The sequence below is a fragment of the Cicer arietinum genome, chromosome 1 (assembly GCF_000331145.2).
Source record: "Cicer arietinum cultivar CDC Frontier isolate Library 1 chromosome 1, Cicar.CDCFrontier_v2.0, whole genome shotgun sequence".
Classification (NCBI taxonomy): domain Eukaryota; kingdom Viridiplantae; phylum Streptophyta; class Magnoliopsida; order Fabales; family Fabaceae; genus Cicer; species Cicer arietinum.
In genome coordinates this window covers 1,696,178-1,717,776 of record NC_021160.2, presented here as the reverse complement: position 1 = coordinate 1,717,776, position 21,599 = coordinate 1,696,178, and the positions used below count along the sequence as shown (strand labels likewise).

The following is a 21,599-nucleotide window of genomic DNA, read 5'->3' as shown; positions in this document are numbered from 1 at the left end:
GGAGAATTTGAAAGTTGGATTATAGTATTAAACCTTGTTAATAATTTGAATTATTTTATAAGTTTACTCTTGAATAGAAAAGAAAAAAATATTTTATAATTTTGTTGTAGTATATTATTACAAATTACATAAAAAGATGTAACATAATTAATATATGTTAGTAAAAAAATAACCAACGGAGTTGCAAAATTATAGGATTTCCACTTCAATTAATTGGTTTTACAAAATTAAAGACAAAAGAAGGATCATGATCCTCTTCATTTGTCAAAAGAAATAAAAAGTTTCATTATTATAGTTTTGTGTATATTGACACATTATAGAATGTAATGTGTTATAAATTATGTATGGCAAATAATAATAAGATGATTCAAATATAGAATGTTATTATTAGAAGTGTATGACAAATATTCATAAAATTTATTTCAACCGATAAATGTTAGTATTATTAACCTAAATATCATATTTATATATTTCGAATTCAGAATCTTACATTTGTATATCAATTTCTTTACCATTTTATCTTCAAACTAAAAAATAAAAATGTTTGAGAACTTGTGTTATTTAACTTTTTTAAACCTTAAATTTTATTTTTTTTCAATACAAAATTTCTTCTTTTAATTTCTTAACAAGTTTAAAGGGACTTGTTAAAGCATTTATTGATTTTATACACACAAACAAGAGAAAAGTTAGATCACACTTCTTTTCCTTCAATTTATTCTTTGTTTTTCTCTACCTAACACTAAATCATATTTACTCTATTTGGTATCTCTTTCTTTAATTTACATTCTTTTCCACTTCTTTTTTTTTATTCATTACATTCTCTCAACTAAACACACTTTATTGTTTTACGTTCTAAATCTACATTCTAATTTATATTATAAACCTACATAAAAGAACTTTAAACAATACTCTCCATAATTCCAAATATAAAAAAAAATGACTCGATAAAAATTAATATATTTGATCCAAAATTTATATTAAATATATTTAAGTCCAAAATAGGTACATGTTAGATTATTGCACAAACTCCAAAAATTTAAATACCTAAAAATAGTAGTTATATATATTATCAACGTTTATAAATAATTAGATATCTTATAACGATATCAGAAATTATATTTTTCTGAATAACTATATATATATATATATAACACGAATCATGAACTAATAAACTAAAATATATTGACTAATTGGTTCTAATATGATCAATATATTCTTCAAAATTGCATACATTTTAATTAAACAGGGTGATTTTTTTTCTTTTGACGAACAAAATAAACAGGATGAGTTATGCAAGTCCAAAACGGATTAGTTAAATTAAAACCATAATGAAACGAATATTAATAAAATAAAAGTCGGTGCATCCTACTTGAATTAATAATTGAAAAGAAATAGTATTAAAATATATATCGAGTATTAGGAGCAGGAACAAAAGGCGTTTTAGTTTAGGTAGGTAGCCCCATCTGCTAAATTCAGGCATAAACAAACTATAATCTAATCTCAAATGCTGCTGAATTTACCACTTGTTCCTTCCCCCTCTTAAACTTACATAACTAAAACTTAATTGGACCTATTATAATCTTAAACGAAATTAACCTATATCTCAAATCTCTAATTTTTATATATAAACATTAATTCTCTTCCAATAGTCACTAATCTATTTACTAGAGCACATCATTCTGCTTCCACGTGGCCCACTCCTTTTGTTTCTTCAGCTTTTCTCTTTTTGCATACCAATTATGCCTTCTTCATTTCTTCCTTTTAGTTTAAAATGTAAATATAAAATAATAATAATAATTAATTAATTTTGTGGTTAATTTTGTGTCCACTAAATAGAGTCTCTTTTCTATCTTCCAAAGAGTGGGCCTCCAAATGAAGGTGTCCAGAAATCAACAATGGTCTCATTAGTCACCGGAAATGTGCTTGCAATTGGTACCAAACATAGCCCTTGGCTTCTTAAATCTTGTTTTTTTCCTTCTGACTCCTTCACATTATCACAACCCTTCATACAAAAATATTTACAATTTAATATCAATAAATAAATATATTTTTTTTTAGAATAAATAAAAGATAGATTATTATGGCATAGTACCTGGTGGTGTTGAATGGGTGATCCATTTTTCATATATGGAGCGCTCAAAACCTGAAATTTAATAAGAAACAATAATTATATTTATTTTATAAACACATAGATAAGATAAGCCTCGGTCTTATTTTTATATTTATTTTTTGTATTAGACATAATTTTTTAAATGCAATAGCCATATACATTGACATTAATGAAAGAATACTATATCTCTATGTCACATGATCAACTTCAAAATAATCATAGAGCAAAATAATGGATTCTCATTAACAATTACACTGATAATGGCATAATGTTTAATTCTTAATTTATTTTTATATTAATTTTTTTCAATATCTTATAATTAATAACTTATACATGTCAACCAAACTGTTAAGATAGTTAAAATTTGTTAATATTAATCAATCAATTAGTAATTAGTTAGAGTTAGTTACTTAATCGGTTAGTTACAATTAGAGTTAGTTAGAAAAATTAGTTAGAAGGTCTCTTTTCACAAACAACTATAAATAAATAGAAGTACCATTATATCATTTTTCATATTTCATTGTAAGTTTTTTCAAGTTATGACTTCCCATTTTTCTCTCAACCTTGCTATTTCTAATTAATAAAAATAATTAGGGTTTTGATTAAAAGAAAGTGTAAACATACATTGACTTGATCATGAAGGAACTTGATGTACTCAATGGCTTCATGAAGAACAGATGCTGTGTCCGTCTGTATATTAATTAAGATGAAGAAGAATATATATTAATTATATCATTGTCAAAGTAGCTATAAATGAAAAAAGTGAAAGAGAAAGATCTGAAAAGAAATTCACCTTTCCGAAAGGTGAAACCAATTGCTGAAGTGCAGTGATCCGGTCCCCCAATTTCTCTTTCCGAACCTGTCCACAAACCTACTATTAATTCAGATTAATTTAAATATTAATCACATCTTAAATATTACAATTAATACCTTAAATGTTGGTAATGGGGATGGTGTCTCAATTCTTGCCCTCTTCACTGCACCTTCAGATGAATTTTTCTTTGTTCTTTCTGGAGATTCTTCTCTCTTTAGCTGCACTTAGATCAATTCTTGCCCTATTAAGTAAGTTGTGTTGGCATGAAAATTAATATTAGTAGTTATATAATTATATACCTTGTTTAATAGAGTAATTGGGCAATTTAGTCTTTTATCTTCAAAATTAGGAGATTGATATTGTGCTTGTGATGAAGCCAAAACTCCTGCTCTTATATCATTAAGTGCCTCAGCTGAAGCATTCCAAAAAGGAGTATTATTGGAAAACTGCAATCCACTAAGTTGTTGTTTTGGCATTGAAGGTTTCATAAGAGAAGATATTTTAGACCATGTTGGTGATGATACTTCATTTGAGGATGTACCATAATTTGCACTACTTGAATAAGATATACAAGGGTTGGTAAAAAGTGAGTTATGTGTTTGTGGTTGTGGTTGTGTTTGAGGATCAAATAAACTTTGTATCAAAGTTGAAGGGTAATCATAGGAATTAGATGTTTCAATTGGAAATCCACATGATAAACCACTTTGTTCATCTAAGGAAAATTCTTGGTCCATTGGCTTGAAAGCATCAAGTGTTGAAACTTGCCTAATTCCACTTGTAGATGAGATCATATTCTTTGTGTTCCATTCCTTTTGTATTTGTGAATTATTAGAAGATTCTATCATTGTTTCTTCTTCAAGAACTGAATGAAAATTGTTTTCTGGCCTTCCAGTTCCACTACAATGATTGCACAAAAATAAATTACTAACAATTAATAAGAAAAAAAAATAAAAGAAAATTTCACAACTTTTTCATTCATAGTGGAAGCTTTGGTTTGGACCATAATACAATACCATATAAAAATTATATTTGTTGAGATAGATATATATATTCAATTATGAGAAGAACTTGATGATGCATAATTTATATTTAATAAATAATAATTGATTAATTAAATAATTAATTTAAGAGAACTTACAATAGGGAGTGATTCCAATTGGAGGAAGTTGGAGATGAGAGTCCAAAATCCATAATTTGTAAGGTGGAATCAATTAAATTAGCTGATTCACTTTGTTGTGGCTTATGAGTATCAAGAAAACAAAAAGAACCATCAGAAACATCAAAGTTAGTATTAGTTTCCTCAATAGAACAACTCTTTGTTGTTGTTGTTGTTTCCTTCAAACCAAAAAATTCATTTTGCCAAGTACTATAGTTGCCTCCATCATTAGCTGCAATTGAACATGTTGATGATGAGTTCATCATAAGTGGAAATACACCTCTTGTTGAATTATTAATATTCCACCATGTTTCACCACAAATCCCAGCTTGATACTCCTCAGCCATGTCAAAGTTTGATGATATATATTTTTTGTCTTAAGAGCTAGCTCTTCTTCTTTTTTGAGTTAACAAATGATATCACACTTAAGTACAAACTATGTTAATTTATAAGCTTATTGGGATAAGAAAGGTTAGAGGGTGTTGAGAGATTTTATATATGAAATGGTTAGAAGGGTATATATGGACCCCGGAAATGACCAGAATTTGGTTGACATTACAAGGGGATGATTTGACAAATGAGAGAATGTTGAATCAAATTCTAATTCTCTCTCTCTCCATTTAAAAAAAAAATATAATTCGTATATGTTCCTATGATTAATTATTAATTGTCTTGGGTTTGTTTTTTCTTTGTCTTACTTTTTGAATAAAATATAAGGTTGTCTAATATGCTCTTAGTAAAGATAGATATTGTATTTTTATAATAAATTTTAATTAAATATTATATTTATCTTCCAATATTATATATTTATAAAATTTATTTTATATCAAAAAAAAATATTAAAGGGCGGATGAATAATTTTTTAAGAAGTTATATGTTAAACACACTATAAAATATGAAGAATTGTAGTACATGCCGTGTGGACAATTTTTGTTCCTTATGTATAAAGTTTTGTGGGTATGATGATATTGGATTGACCATAATGGAGATGGTGATACAATAAAATATTGATCATATGGTTGAAATTAATCCCTTTGTTTTCAAAATGTGATTGGAAATTTGAGTAAAAAAAGTGTTTGAAAATAAGTCCAACAAAAAAAAAATGTGATTGAAAAAAAATTGAAACTTGATTCTGAGTTCTTTGAAAAATAAAACCCGCTAGTAAAGTGAAAATATATAAATTAGCTAAAAATAGTTTTATAAATAGTTTTATAAAATTATTTGTTTGACGGACTAGACTTCAATTTAGTACTTCTGCAATGTCTCAATTGATGTTTATCATTGGTCTACACCTTTGAAGACTAACAATTTCCTTCTTATTTGCCATTTCATTTGTTAAACTTGATAAGTGATCCCTGATTTTTTTTCTATCATAAATTATTAACTTGGTGCACAAATTTTATAATATATTAAAAAAGGTGTGGTTCATGATAAACTTGAGGACCATTTGATGGTCATAGTCCAACAAATAATAATATTTCTGAATACCACGGTGAATAAACAAAACCAAAAAGTAGTAATGAGACGAATTAACATTTCAATTTTAATGTTAGATAGTGGCCAAATTTCAATGAGTAGACACATGTATATTAAGCGAGTTAGTGAAATTGAAACACAACGTCCATACGCTACAACGTAATTAGTACCAAATTCGTATGTCTTGTCCCCAAAACTGCTCCTCCTTCTTTAGTTGAGATAAAGATGATATTTAACACCAGTTTGGCTTTAGGTAATCAAATAATTTAGCATTTGTATATGTTAATTTTCAACTACTTCAAAATACTTGTGTTTGATGTCAAAGGTCAAATACTTATTAATTCAATGTAGTAGCTTTCCTTTTAGGAAGAAACAAATTAAACCCCCACGTAATTAATTAATTAAATCAATGTCAACACTAATATTTGGCATTGAGTTAGTAAGCTTTTGTTCAATTTCTCTCGGATTAGATTGTGATACTCTCATCATCTTGACCAAGGTCTATAATTTGGGGACACTTTTTGTGTGTCCTTTATTTATAAGTTAGAGTGATTAATACATGAAATTACTTCCGTCAAATAATGAGTCAAGTATTTTATCATTCACACATATTAAAAAAATTATATAAAAGAAAGAGCAAAACTTATATTTTTACTAAATTGTCGATATAAAATATTGATGCATTTATTAATATCATACATGCAAAATGAGAGATATTTACATAGAAATGATAGAAGTACTATTATTTAGATCATAAAATTTAAATTAGAAAGAAAAAAAAAATATAGCATTAAAAATTGAAGGGTGGTTCATTTTAAAACATTTTTTTACAAAGATGTCAATAATTGTGGACACTATCAATAAAAATAATGAGAAGTTAAAAATAAAAGAAAGAAAACAACAATTTTACTAAATTTTCTTATTAGTCATTGATTATAACTCTTCTTTATTATCAATTAATTTACGATTTATCTAATTTCAGTTCATGCACTTTTTTTTTTGTTTTAGAATAATTGATAAATTTTGTCATAACATAATTGTAAAATTTTGAATTTTAATCTGAGAAAAAACGTCGTACCTAACAATATCGAATGTTACTTAAGTTATAGTTTAAGGATTCAATTCATCCATTTTTAACCATCTTATTTTGTAATAAAAAACTTTTTCACGAAAATAACATAACTAAAATATGTAATGTCTTCATATATATTAATTACTGCCATCAACTCTACATTATACAATAATATTGTCTAAATAAAGAAATATATTTGACAAGGACAGAAAATTATTTTAGAAAAAAGAAATTCTGAGTTGATTTGGATCCAATTACAGAAATTAGGTCAGATCCATACCATGAAACTAAGTTTCAGTTTTCTTTGAAATTGCTTGGAAATTGACTTAAATGACTTAATTATAATATTCCTTTGAATTTTTTTTCTTTTGAAATTTTTAGTAACCATATTTGTTTTATATGGTTCATTTGATAGCCCCCGGCCCGCCCTCAAATATTGGTCAACTTGACGTGTAGGCACAAGTCTTGTTAAATAAAAAGGGAATTGGTATAATCCACAATGGAAGGACCTTTATTTTAGTGTTTAGAATACATATAATTATTCAATAATTTTTTTAATGTTTAGTATAGATAATAAGCATTCAATTCCTCCATTCTAGCGCAACCAACAAACTACTAAACAGTTTTCACTAAAAAATTTATACCATTATATTTCAACGGATATAAGGTATTTCAATAGTCGACTATTTATTTATTTAGTTTAATTGGTGCTAAATAAGTGAAACATTCACCATTGTAGATGTCTAAAGACACTTGTTAAGAACTTAAATGTAAAAATGAAATTTTAAAAATTTGTGTTTGATATTTTAGAATTATAAAAATTGATATTTTCAGCTCAAATTTATTTATTTATTTTCAAAATAAACTGATGGAAAATAAATAAATAAACGAGAATAATTTATTTGTGAAATTATTTTTAATTTTCATTTTATAAAATTTATGTTAATTTTATTCACTAATAAGAATATAAGAGACTTTTAAATTGAATAATTATTTATATTTTTAGAAACAAATGAATTGTCAAAAAATTATTTTGATTATTTTTTAAAGATGCATCTTAATTCATTAATTATTATTTTATTTTATTTTTATAAAAAAAATTATTTCAAGAACCTCTCTCTGTAATGGTCAAATAATAAAAACAATATCAATCTAACAAAAAAAAATTACTATTACTATTTTTTATATGAAAATGAAATAGTTAAAAACAACACAAGTTGGTCTAAACAACTTCATTTTTTTAGGCGAAAAATCACTATTATTAATATTTTTAATTTTTGTGATTTGATGTTTTATAGTTAAAGACAAAGGTGGTTGAAAAAAAGCCACTTCGTCTTAAATGAATTATAAAAAAAATGAATAAATTATGCATATTAACAAAAAAAAAGTGGACTATATTAATTTATACAATCTCAATAAAAAATTAAGTCTATTGTATAAAAATTTATATTAAATGAGAGATAGTTTAGAGAATTTATTATTAAATAAAGGTACATTATTGAATTTTATTTATATTTAATTTAAAAAATTAATTTATTTATATTTTATTCAAGAGAAGTAATTATACTACCGATCACATTAATATAAAAAAAATATGGTTATTTTTTTGTTTTATTTATAAGAAAAAATTTATAATTATTTAAATAATTTTTTATTTCTGTTTAATATTTGTTTTTTTAAATGTTAATAGATATATTTAATTTCTCACACTTTTCTAAAAAGTATATATTCATAAAAAATATTCAAATAAATTGATTAATTTTCTTTTTCCTTATAATAAGAATCAGAAGAAGTATAAAGAAACAGAGTTGACGTCATGCTTATGACATGGTTAAGGTGGAAAGAGTCAAAGGACCCACCAAACCAACATTCGCGCGTGAAACAATAATAGGGACCTCTCATAACGGCATAACGCCATGCGTCAAAGACAATATATCAATAATAAAGGGTTGACTCTTTAATCTTCACACTTTACCTATATGTTATTTTGATATGGCAACAAATTCCACAAGCGATTGTTCACCAAAATCGGTCTTCATTTGGATGAAATTTTTTGTTTTAATTAGATATAAATGTATATGAGTTTTTTTTTTTTATGAAATTAAAATTTGGATGAAAATTGGTTTGAATTGTTGATATTCACTTAAATCAAAACTCGACTCGTTAGTAATATTATTGTTATTTTTAAATTTTATATACATATTCAATATAAATGTAGATTTTTAAAATTGACCCGTTAACAAAACTTTATTTTCACTTCTTAAAAATGGCGTTAATTTTCAGTTTTACTTCGATGCAAGTAACCAGTCTTTAAAAATATTATATATTGTGATAATAACTCTTAAAATAAAAAATTATTGTTAATCTACTTTGTAGATTCTTAAAAAATGAAATCGAGACGATAACAATGAAAATGTTACATACAAAGATAACAATCAACAAAATGAAAACAAATTGCTAATTTCTCCATATATTATCTAGGATTATGTAGATAGAATAATAACAACTGCAATTATTTTAAATACGTACGTGGAATTGATTTCTTTTTGGAATAATTTGAATTTTAACAAATGAAAAAAAACATGTATCGAGAATATTGTGTTTGATGGTACGTTGTAGTCATCTATCTTCAATGATTGCTTAACATTTGTTGAGTCATTTGAAATCTTATAAATCCATAAATTCTTTTAAAATCCTATAAATTTTTATGCTATAAATCATTTGAAGTCTATATTACAAATCTTACAAAATTATTTAAAATCTAAGAGATATTTTATGCATAAATTATATTTTAAAATCTTAATCCATTGCACCCCCTTATTTAAAATAATATTATTTTTTCAAATACTTTTGATCTTTATTTCCTCATTTTCTTTTTTTTTTTTACTGTTTTTTAAGGTTTTTCGATATATACTAACTAATTAACTTAATAATATTAGACGTAAAAGTTTATTATAGTTAAATTTAAAAATTATTTAGAGTTAGTTTTTCGGTGGTTAGTTTGTTAAATCTTCACTAACTCTATGTATAAAGAGCATACTATGTATTTATTCGGTATCTTTTCTCATTCTATTAATATGGAAATATATCAAATGAGAGATTTTTTATAATGAGAGTGTGAGAGAAATAAATCTTATTCAATTTATTGATCAAGTCATGAATGGTTAAGATTAAAATAAAAAGTCACATGTCTTTTTTAAGTGGTCATATGATACTTTTAATCATAACCATCATGTATGATTGTATGATCAATATTTAATCCTCCAACCCTTCAATTCACTTGATACATCCCCTATCAATATTAATTATAAAATTTATTTTTAATTTAATTTTGTTCTCTTCCATGATTTCTATCGATATTCTAACCCAGTATCAAAGTGTATCAATTGGTTCATCAACAATTTATATACACATACTAAGTTCAATATAAAAATTGAATATGGTATTAGAGTCTATTGATTGGGGCAACTACCGTTTGTATATACGCATCAAGCACAATATTATTGGATGCGATGGTGTATTGAGAGCTCTACAAGAGTTTGTAAAAAGTGACACGGGTTTAAATTATCTCTATTTATCACACTCTTTATTTCTTCTATTATTATAGTTTTGTGAATATATTTGCAAACATTTTTAAAACATGTGACATAACTTTAATATTTATTAACTTTTTACACAAAAAACCATAACAATAACAATAATATTTGTTAATTTTGAAAAATAGAAATAATTTCGACTATAGTTAAAAAAAAAAAAAAAAAAGATGATGTCAACTCTCAATTTTTAAATCCGATTGTAAGAGTTATAGATATGATATAAAAAAGTTAATAAATAAATTTACTCTTTTTGATAAAATTGTTAGTTAGTTTTTCTTATTATATTTTTGATAACTCATTTTTCCATTGCATCAGTTTATTTTTTGCAATAAATAATAGTGTATAGTAATTTGCAAAAAAAAAAAAAAGTATTTAATGCTTGAATTTTGAAAATAACAAATAGAAAAACAAGATTAAGACAATTAAAAAATAGAGAGCGTAACGAATATCAACTACTGGAATAATGCAGCAACCATACCATTAATTAATGGAAACATCAACACTCACAATTGTGACATTAATTAATTATAAGAGTGATACATTAAATCCTTTGATCACACATGCTTATAAGTAAAATTAAAATACAAAATAACTTGATGATTACTAAGAATATAGTTACTGTAACATAAAAAAGTTGAGTATATATGGAGCGCATACGTAACATGTTGGTGTCATCATGCTTTTGTAATATTGAGGTGTGCATAGCGAATAAACGGAGCCGGAACATGAAAAGGAAAATAAGAAAACTACATACAAAGAACTATTTACGGTAAATAAATATTTTTATATAATATTATATCTTTGCATATACAACAAGGAGAGGGTCACGTGTTATGCAGGATGGGATTGATAAGACACGTATGACTATATCAATGATGCACTGAAAATTTCATGATAACTTAGCCAAGGAGGAGAATAAAAAGAAATCAGAAAAAAATATTTAAAACGCGACAGAAAGAAAGGGGAATCGAGAAAGAAGTGGCCACGAGTATATAAAGTAAAATTGTATAAAATAGTTTTTGATTAGCACATGTGTTTTGTACACCTTGGTTTGTTTGTTGGTTAAATGAAAACTGAAAGTGGGCGTGTTATTGGTAAGCTTGATGAGTCAACTCAAATATTTGATCTTCTTAGAAGAGCCGCCCGCTAATTATACTCTAATACTCTCTTATCTTAATTACTTTCTCTCTTTTTTGGCATTAATAGTTTATTCATTGGAAAAATCACATAAGTATAGTAATACATAGAGCCATGAGCCATCTACGTATTAACTAGCTTAATAAATGTGAGAAATTTGTGTTCCTTAATTTAAGAGTAAAAGTGTGGTGTAGTAGTACATAACATAAGTTAGGGTCGGTGAGTTTTCAGCGGCAGCAATCCCTATCACAATTGACTAGCAAGTATAAAAGTCAGTCACGCGTTCATGTTTCACACGGTGGCGGTGAATGTGATCTTGCATTTCAAAGTGTAACAAGTCATTCGTTAATCATTGCTTTTGTGGACTAAACCAATTCCCACCAAAATTAATCTTCGCCTTGGTGCGGTTGACATGGATCATTCACTCTTCTTCATCAAACATTCCTTTTCTCAACATATGGTCGCATAAATATAATGAGATATAATGAATTGAAAGTTTTGTACACAATATAATTTTATGTGCAAAATCTATACTATTATAAAAAGTTAAATTCATATTTTTGTACCTAAAAAAAAACAACATTTATTATTGGACTTCTCTGGAACAAATTTACCTTTAATAATTCACTTTTGTTTAAAATGAATTAACATCATAATTATAGGAAACTCCTTAACAACACACCATATTTTTAAACTTCAACATGTAAAATATATAACATGAATATTTACATTGAAATTTTTGATAAATTTAAACAATATAAGTAAAATAAAATTGAAACAAATAAATAAAATAATATATATATATATATATATATATATACACACACACACACGAGAAATATAATATGTATTTGTCTTTCTACTAGATACAAATTAAAAGAACTTATTTAATCAATATATTTTTGGCCAAAACAACATTGTTTTAGAATAAACAAAAAATTATTCTTTCTCTTTTATATATATAATTTAGAAAGTTTTTAAAACAAATCAAAAGAAATTAATAATCAATTTTTAAATAAATTTTAGTTTTTATTACAAAAGAGGAAGTTAGAGATATGAATATCTAGGGTGTTTGTTAGTAACATTTAATATAATGAAACATAAAAAACAATCAAATATAATTGTGACTGAAATTAAAGGTTCAGTCAAAATATGTTAATTTAGAAGAAACAAAATTAATAATTAGACTGAACACATTAAATTAAGTCTTATCATGTAGTGAAAGTCTAATTCTTTTTATTAGATCTAATCTTTATTGATAGATAAAAGTAAATTTAATAGTTACATTAAGATTGTTGTTTTAATAATGATATTTATATAAGTATATTTGTGTCTAAAAGTTTATACTTTAATATAATAGTTTTAATTAACTGTAAAAATAAACTAAACTATTCATAACAGTTTACGGTGTATAGTCACTATAGTCTACGACAGATTCATACTAAATTAGACTTTTCAAAAATAAATAAAATTAAAGATTTTTTAAGAAAAAATCTATTTAGTTGAGAAATCCATACTTCTACTACAAACAAATTTTTTTGAGTATAAAAGGCCGAACTATGTTAAACCATATAAATTATTATAATACCGATTTGTATATATTTTTTTGACATTTGTGAAGGCCTTATTGTAAAATAAAGTCTAAACAAACTATCAGGTCTGGTTTTTGAAAATATTATGTTAGACCTAAATTTTTTTACCTTAATAAAAACATTTATACAGAATAGAGTTCTGAGTAGGTTTATACTTTATACAGTATACTGGGCTTTCAAATTAGCTAACCCATGTCCAAAAAAGAGTTATAGTCACGGAGTTACATTGATTTGTTTAACCAAATTTAGTTATGCAAAATTTAAATTTAATTTTAAAAAAACGATATTAATTTATTTAAATTAATAGATATTATATTTATCGAAAATATTACAATTTAAAATTGTCAAAAATAAAAATGATAAATCTAAGAATAAATCCACAACATGTTGATAGCATTAAATGATAAAATGTCTACAAATGTGACAAAATTTACCAATATGATAAAATGAAAATATTCGGAATACCTATATCTCCGAAGTTGTAACTTGACGACGCTAAAGTCATTGAGTGAATTTGCATTCTTGATTAAAGTTAATATACCAATCTAATATAAAAAACATTGCAACAAGACGAAAAATCAAAACACCCCAACAAGACGAAAAATCAAAATATTGCACCAAAACGACAAACAAATACATTGCTACGGTAAGAAAAATAACGAAACCACCAAACATACGAAAGAAAAATTAAATATATATATAAATAACTTATTTGGATAAAAGAGAATAATAAAAAGATCAAGAAGGATGATTTTGATTAAAAAAATTAATTTTAAATCATCTCTCTTTGGTGAAAAATCAAAAAATCAATCAAATGACATGGAGGAGAATAGCAGGTAAGCAAGCGGCTGACCTAGAGCACTACTTAACTAACAATACATTTCGGTTTTTAGATGGTTACGCTATCAAATATCGTAAGAAGAAAAAAATTTAACTTTTAAATATTGAATAAATAATTTGTATTTCAATGAGATGCCTTTTTACTCGGGCAGCATAATTGTGCACACATGTCTGATTAAAATTGAGTAGTTCGTGGCTATAGCTAGGAAGTTGGGAATGGTTGAGTAATTACTCACTTATACCATAAATGATATAAAAACAGGCATAGAATAAAGACAGTTAGTTAATTTGACTAGCTTCGGAGAAGGAGAACCAATTTAAGCAATTGATGTTCTTTGTTGTTTTTTATTGGTATTAAGTGAACTTAAACACAATCATAGAAGTGAAATACGATTAATTAATTACTGTGTTTACGTTAACAAGTCAAAGCATTTTGTGATTCTGACATAAACTCAAATGTTGAAATTTTCCAACGAAGTACTAAACTAAAACTGCTCCTGCTATGTACGGATGATAAGGTAAATGAATTCGCCTGATACAAAAACAACAAATATAAGAAGACGGGTGGACTTGAAAGAACCAAAAGTAAGTAAATGACGTGCTCATAGTCCTAATACTAATTATATTATATTGCTTCGACAATTAGTTGATAAATTGTTAATTAAACTGCTCTGACACGATAATAAAACAGGGTTTGGTTTCCTCTGTTTAAGGTTTTGTTATGTTTTGTTTGTTGGTTACCGTATCTTCTTCCGTGCGTATCCTCGGAATGTTGTCCACACTCTAGTTAATGAAGTTTTGTTCAACTGTTTCTTCTTTTCTATATTTGTTTTTCAATGAGATCAACGATGCTCAATCTCTCTCAATAGGTTAATGTTTCTCTTAATTTTAAATTTTTGTTTTAAATTCAAAATTTTATATCATAAATAAATAAGCACAATTATTTTTATTTATGTGGTACTTTAACTTAATTTTAGATAACACTTTAGTCTTTTATTTTATTTTATTTTGATTTAATTTTTCATTTAATTTTAAGTAAATAATTTGAATATGAAAATTTTAAAATGTAATTTTTTTAGAATCTTTTAAAATATTTTAAAAATTTGGATGAACACCAGAATTTTCAAAATGCAATTTTAAATTGTTGAAATGTTATTATTTTTATAAATTTTGACTAAATGATCTCTTTATATACTTTGACAATGGAAAGTAAAAGTGAGGGGTAGATAATAAATTTCTCAATAAAAATAAAAAGCCCAATGTTCAGTGCAGCTCTATCTCTTTGGGTTGAGAACCCAAATAGGTAGCCAGGTTAATTTGAATAATAAGCAAACATATCCCAATTTTGGGATTTGTTAGCTCAAGCTCCAATCGTTTCGGATTTCCCACCCTTTCTATCTTGTGTCTTTGCAAAAATAACTTAATCATCATTTTTTTTCGTAATTAGGAGGTTTACACAACAACAAAAAAAATTACTGTTTTCGACATCCATATATTAATGCTATGTTAATTTAAAAAAAAAATAAATTCTATTTTATTTTAAATTACTAAAAAATTGTATACCAATTCCCTTAACAAAATAAAAACGTAAAATATTTTTCTCAAAATAAAAAAGTCCTACATTTACTTATATTATATTTGAATTTTATGCTCTTAAATTCTAACTCATAATAAGAATGTCAAAATAATATTTAAAAATTTATTTTAATTAATTAATTAAAATATATATTTTATATTTTTAAATTAGTCAATATAAATATGTATTTTTGGGTATTTGAAATATTTCAACAAACACCTTATAAATATTTAGTCCGTTATGAGATAAGAGACTTGACCCATACTAGTGCAGTGCAGTGGACCTTAGATATTTGATAATATAAACGACGCCGTATAATACAAAATATTAATACTTATGCACTAAACGGCTTAATCTGAAGTCTTATCATTTACAATGGCATTATCACAAACTTCTCCATTTCCAATGGCGACGATTTCATCCTTCAATTTCTCCACCAAGACTCTAACCCTAACCTCAACCCTATCCTATCACCCTAAAGCCCCAACTCTCAACTTCAACCCTCTTTCTATACGTACCAAAATCCCTACTCGAAACCCTATCCGAATTCGAGCGGTGCTGGATGAAGATCACTCTTCCAAGAGAAGCAGCAGCAATGAACAGAGGGAAACGATTATGCTCCCCGGTTGCGATTACAACCATTGGCTCATTGTAATGGAGTTTCCTAAGGATCCTGCACCCACTCGCGAGCAAATGATTGATACTTACCTTCAAACTCTTGCTAGTGTTTTGGGAAGGTTATTTTCTTAACACAATTTCTCATAATTTGTTTTGTTAATTCTCAGGTTTTGTTAAATTAAAGTTTTAGCGTTGTTAGGGTTTAGGCAATTGGGAATAGTTTAAATTCTAAGAATTATTTTGTGTGTCCTCTTAATTGCTGTATAAGGTCAAAACATAAAGGTATAAATTTGTAAAATGCAGTTGAAGTGTACAAAAAATGTCTTGTCCATCGTTGTTCAAATGTGAGTCAATACATATTTCAAAGTTTGTATGGTTGCTTTTTTAAGTCTACAAAGCAAACTGAATTTAGTTTGTGCTTTAAAGTTATAATATGAAATGGATGAATGCTATAGGTGTACTTTGTGATGGAAATACATCACTTGAGTTTAGGGGCAATTTAGTATAAACAATCTTTTATTTATACTTTTTTCTTAAACTGTGTGAAATGATCAAATGGGTCAGTCATTGTGGGATAGAGCGAGTAACAAATAAGTAAACTCAATGTTGTAAATGAGTGGTCACTGGTCAAATGAGACAAGATATGATTAGGAACAAAATCATTAGAGAAGTAGGGTAGCTACCGTTGTACAAATTATGGTAGAGTCCAAGTTTAGGTGGTTTGGAATGTAGGGTGATGACCTATATAAGTGTTGTTGAGGGTGGTAGACCAGATGAAAGATATAGTTCAATAGTAAGAGATGAGGAGTGACCAAGGAAAATTATGGGCCAAACCATCGAGAAATATTTCAATTTAAATGGCCTGTTTTTAGATATGATTCATATTATGGCATTGTATTAGACCTGGTCTATGTAAACAATCCCATCTTATGGGAAAAGATTTTGGTTATTGTTGTAAAAGATTTGTTTGTGGATGGAATACAATGGTAATGATGGGTTCTGTTTTGTGGGGGACATGTATATGGAATGCAATGGGTTCTGTTTTGTTCAACATAGTAATGATAGATTCTGTAGATGACCCTATGTAGTGATGACTACAATGGTAAAAGATGTGTTTGTGGTTGTGTATCAGCATAGAAGAAGCAAAGAAGAATATGTATGCCTTTAGCACCACAACTTACACTGGATTTCAGTGCACCGTTGATGAAGTAACTTCTGAGAAGTTCAAGGGTAAAGTTTCAATTTGGAATTTGTCTTGATAATAATGTTTTGTTACTTGACGAATTATTGTCTTCATCACTTATTTATGCTTGTCCTGCTTATAGGTTTGCCTGGTGTTCTCTGGGTACTACCAGACTCATACATAGATGTTAAAAATAAAGACTACGGAGGTTATTTATCAATTTTAACCTTATTTATCATGTGCTCAGGATTCTACCTATTAATGATTTTATCACTCAATATCTATGTTCTTTAATTTCAGGTGACAAGTACATAAATGGGGAGATCATTCCTTGCAAGTACCCTACATATCAACCAAAACGTAGTGGATCAAAGAATGAGGGTAGAAGGTATGAGAGACGGAGAGATGGCCCTCCTCCTGCTGGGCGTCAAAGACCAAGACAAGAGGCAGCTTCCTCAGATTCATCCTCTACATGAGGTAGTTGATTTCTTTCTCTGTTCTACTATGGATGTTACTGGTCTTCGTCTCCTAATCTGTAAAGGGATACCTATATGGAGTATCAAAGATTCATGGCTTACTTCTCGTCAAGGGATAATTAGGACTTTTTCTTCTAATAGGGAATCATAATGGGTTTCCTTGGAAATGGAAGTTCATTCGCTTGGCTTTATCAATTTGTTAGTTCTCCCCACTAGTACTTATTTTTACTGTTGTTTCAGCCTTCAGGTGATTTTCAGTTTTGTTGAGAGTAATTCCAAAACAAAGGATTGTTGCTCATCACCACATTATCATGCTCATGTTGAATTGTTGATGGACCAACTAGAAGCTTAAATCTGTATGGGATTCTCATCAGATGCATAGCATTATATATTGTGTACTTCACGTTCAGAAGGGCATTTCACGATTCATCTCGAGGAATATGTGCTTTTGGGCTGTGAGAGATATAAGTCTGGTGTTAGGGTTGTTTGTCTGTGTAATTTGGTGTTACTTATCACTCAACCAGTTATGATTTGAGTGGTTATGATTTGTTGAAAGTATAAAAAGTGTAACCAACTAGTTTTTTTTCTCTAACACTTCTAAAATGAAAAAAATTCTCCATAGTTAGCATTATTAACTTGACATGATCATTGAAGATTCTTTTTATGTCGCAGTCAGACCACTGTGTGTAATTGGGTCAGCAGTATCCATCAGCGGCCAATATCCATCGTTACTCTTGATGTCTCCAATCATAAACCTTTGAAAATAATATCCTAACTTCAACCGTAAACTAAGGCAATGGCCAATTTGCCAGGGCTCTTGCTTTGCTGGTTATAATTGATTATGTCCCATTATTCCTTTATGTCCTACTCCACTCTTCACTTGAAAAAAAAATGTAACTTGAGCATTTTTTCAATAACAAATATTGTTGACCAATATATATCAAAAATAATAATATTGTGGACCCATATGAATAATATATGTGATTTCAGTAATGTTAAAAGTTAATAAAATTGAGGTCATGATAATCTAAATATTTCTGGATTATTTTTCAATGATTGTATGGGCAATGCTTGATGAGCAACAGTGTTGACACATGCAATAAAATTGATTCCTCCGTGGCAATATCTATATAAATATTTTCCCTTTTCTTTCGCTGCATGTGGACATTTTAGCATAGATAAGAGTTTTGCGGTTGGTGGGTGGGTATGATACTAATCCACTCAATAGCTTTAAATGTTAAGGAAAAAGTATTTTCATTCACCACCGAACAGATCCTACAGAAAAAACCATAGTTGCTTTTTGAGTAACCTCTTTTGAAGGTTCCATCTTCAATCTCCTTTGAAGCATGGCCTACTACAGCTCTTCTTATTCTGGATCTGATCATGGTGAGTTCAATTTCAACTCTTATCCTGTCAATTATGATTATTCTCAAGTTCCATCCTTTATGACTTACAATAATAGCTATAACTACAATTATCAACCAAATTATGGGTATGATTCAAGTTTGTATTTTTCTCCTAATAATTACTACTCTGATCATCATAGTAGTTACCAAACCATAGCATATTCTGCGACCACTTTTAGTGACTCAAAATCAATTGTATATGATCCTAATTATGGTATGACTCAGTTTGTGATCTCTTACTCTACCTTGGAATTTAATGAGCCTGAATTTGATGAATATGATCCAACACCTTATGGTGGTGGTTATGACATTTCTGAAACCTATGGTAAACCTCTAACACCTTCTGATAAAATTTGTTATCCTCGTTCTGGCTCCAATTCAATTCCAATTATTGTTCCTGAGAAAGAGGCAATTATTGATGAGAAACCAACCAAACCCCAAATTGAAACCATAGAAGAAACTGTTATAGAAAAGCCACAGTTACAAGATAGTAGTATAAAAGAAACTAGTGAGCCTTATGAAGATGAAGACAGTGATGATAGTGAGGAAAATCATGATGATAACTATTCAGGGTCTAGTTATGGAAGTGGATTTGGTAATGGATACAATGGAGGAGAGATTGATGAGCCCGAGAAGCAAGTGGTTACTGAATATCCTAGTGGATATGGATTGGAAACTTTGGATATATGTGAAAGTTTGTTTGGGAATTGGCCTTGTTTGTCAAAGATGAAGAGAGAAAATTGTTGTGAAAATGGAGGAATTAATAGAGGTAACAATTACTACTGTCAGGAGAATATGTGGAAAGGGACTGCAGATTATCTGTTTGGTAATCCATATCCATATGGTGGGCGAAAGGATGACGAATATGGAGGAGAACTTATGTATGGCTATGGAAATGGAAGAAGATATTGATTGGGCCATTCAAGTTAAAGATTGATTAGACTGATGAATCATTGTGACGTAATAAAACATACTCTTTTCCTACAAAAGTTGATGTATCTAAAAGAAGTTGAAGGTGTAAAGCCTGTCTTTATTGTAATAAATGTGAAAATTTGATTGAATGATGTAAAAATAATAGATTTTCATGGTAGGCTTTTTTGCCATAATAGTAAGGCTCTAGTTCGTAATAGGTTGCTCTGAACTAGTGTAAGTAAGAGCCAGTAATTTCATGAATCATTTTCTGCTCAAAGGGGTTTTTGTTTTTATAAAATGATATTGAGCATTGAATTTGAATCATATTTTGCAATCTAAAATCAGTAACGGAAGAGATAATATAACACCAAGATTTACTCAATTTAGTTTTGAGACCCAATCTACACAAAACAAGATCAAGTTTATTCCTGGAGTTTTTCCTTGGCCCTTTGTAGTGATCCGATCCTATTGAGAAACAATTACAAGAATCCCCGTACTTTTCACAGCTTTATTTTCACGTGGTGGATTGTCCGATCTCAATCAGACACGGATTGTCTAACTACACGACTAACCATTATGTGATTGCACATAATCTAAATTCGTAAATAATTCCAAGTTTGAAGGTGCATTAATTGCTAAAATTCCATTTATACACTTACTAGTTTATATATTCCCATGTAAGTGAAGTGGCTAGAAAATATTTAAGATACTATATTAATTGATTCAAATCGTAGAATTATGACAACATGTCTATAATTATGATAAATTTCAGGTGTCTGAAATATTTATGTCTTTGTATCTTTATGACGACGTTAAAATCGTTGATTGAAATATGTATTGATCAAAGTTACTATGTCGTTATGAACTAAAACGAACACTACACTAAGATAGGAAAAAGCGTCGCATTGTGAAAATAAAAACGTTGTACTCAAATAGGGAAATAACAACAAAGAAAGAGACGAAAGAAAAACTAAATTTGTATGGAAGTTACTTATTTAGATAAAATGAAGGAAACAAATTATTTAGAGGGGGTTATTCTAAACCACAAAATTGTCATAAATCACCTCTTTAATAGATGAAGAAGAAGAGAGAAACCTAAAGTTTTCTTTATGAAAAAGAGAATCGTCTGAATAACTTACTTTGATCTTAATAATTTTTCTTCTTCTTTTTGTAAATTAGACGGACGTAAAATATTACTCCTTCTAAATAAAATATCAAAATTATTTATATTTTTTAGAATGAAATATAAGAAAAATTTAATAATTTATCTTCTAGTCAATGATAATATCTCTAAAATAGCTTTAATTTAATGTAACTTTTCTTTATTTTTACTGATCTAATTTATTGATCAAATCTCGACATTAAATATATTCGATTACTTCTTTTACATATCAAATATTTAACTTTGCCGTCCACTGTGTTCCTACCCAATTCGATGAATAATGTCCAATTAAAAAACTAAAAATAAATGATTAACCCATAGCTAATAAAGTGTTATAGAAAAGCTGTATGGTTGAATGGTTAACACTTTAAATGATTTTGTTCTGAGATGATCTTCAATCCAAGGCTAATTTTACACAAAAGCCCAAATAAGCTTTAGCCGAATTCTGTAGAAGACCTCTTAAGTTGGACTTA

The 21,599-nt window shown here is 27.6% G+C and overlaps 3 protein-coding genes across 4 annotated transcripts; 2 read left to right on the top strand and 1 right to left on the bottom strand.

Annotated features, from left to right (window-relative positions):
• Positions 1-1,369: 1,369 nt before the first annotated feature.
• LOC101489117 (transcription factor bHLH112-like) lies at positions 1,370-4,588 on the bottom strand. 2 transcript variants are annotated; one of them, XM_004485619.4, is made up of 7 exons: positions 4,063-4,588; positions 3,224-3,821; positions 3,041-3,142; positions 2,904-2,981; positions 2,735-2,800; positions 2,093-2,143; positions 1,370-2,002 (listed from the first exon to the last, which is right to left on the bottom strand). In XM_004485619.4, exons 1-7 carry the CDS (start codon positions 4,425-4,427, stop codon positions 1,847-1,849), a joined length of 1,416 nt encoding a protein of 471 aa, XP_004485676.1. In that variant the 5' UTR covers positions 4,428-4,588; the 3' UTR covers positions 1,370-1,846. The 2 variants fall into 2 exon arrangements, with proteins under 2 accessions (XP_004485676.1, XP_004485677.1); XM_004485620.4 differs by having other exon boundaries at positions 2,904-2,969; positions 4,063-4,586.
• An 11,120-nt stretch (positions 4,589-15,708) lies between these two features.
• Positions 15,709-18,044, top strand: LOC101488546 (multiple organellar RNA editing factor 9, chloroplastic). The gene is given in 5 exon segments (XM_027330120.2): positions 15,709-16,106; positions 17,120-17,217; positions 17,313-17,378; positions 17,471-17,607; positions 17,609-18,044. Coding segments are annotated over 5 exon segments (852 nt in total). The 5' UTR covers positions 15,709-15,744; the 3' UTR covers positions 17,798-18,044.
• A 632-nt stretch (positions 18,045-18,676) lies between these two features.
• Positions 18,677-20,142, top strand: LOC101488215 (uncharacterized). The gene has a single exon (XM_004485616.4). The coding sequence runs from the start codon at positions 18,993-18,995 to the stop codon at positions 19,962-19,964; it is 972 nt and encodes a 323-aa protein (XP_004485673.1). The 5' UTR covers positions 18,677-18,992; the 3' UTR covers positions 19,965-20,142.
• The last annotated feature ends 1,457 nt before the right edge of the window (positions 20,143-21,599 follow it).

Excerpts from the sequence above, each read along its gene's own strand:
- LOC101489117 (XM_004485619.4), bottom strand. The coding sequence starts at position 4,427 with ATGGCTGAGGAGTATCAAGCTGGGATTTGTGGTGAAACATGGTGGAAT. Across the intron at positions 3,822-4,062 it reads AATTGGAATCACTCCCTATT|TGGAACTGGAAGGCCAGAAA; the intron begins GTAAGTTCTCTT and ends CAATCATTGTAG. Across the intron at positions 2,003-2,092 it reads CACCCATTCAACACCACCAG|GGTTGTGATAATGTGAAGGA; the intron begins GTACTATGCCAT and ends TTTTGTATGAAG.
- LOC101488215 (XM_004485616.4), top strand. The coding sequence starts at position 18,993 with ATGGCCTACTACAGCTCTTCTTATTCTGGATCTGATCATGGTGAGTTC.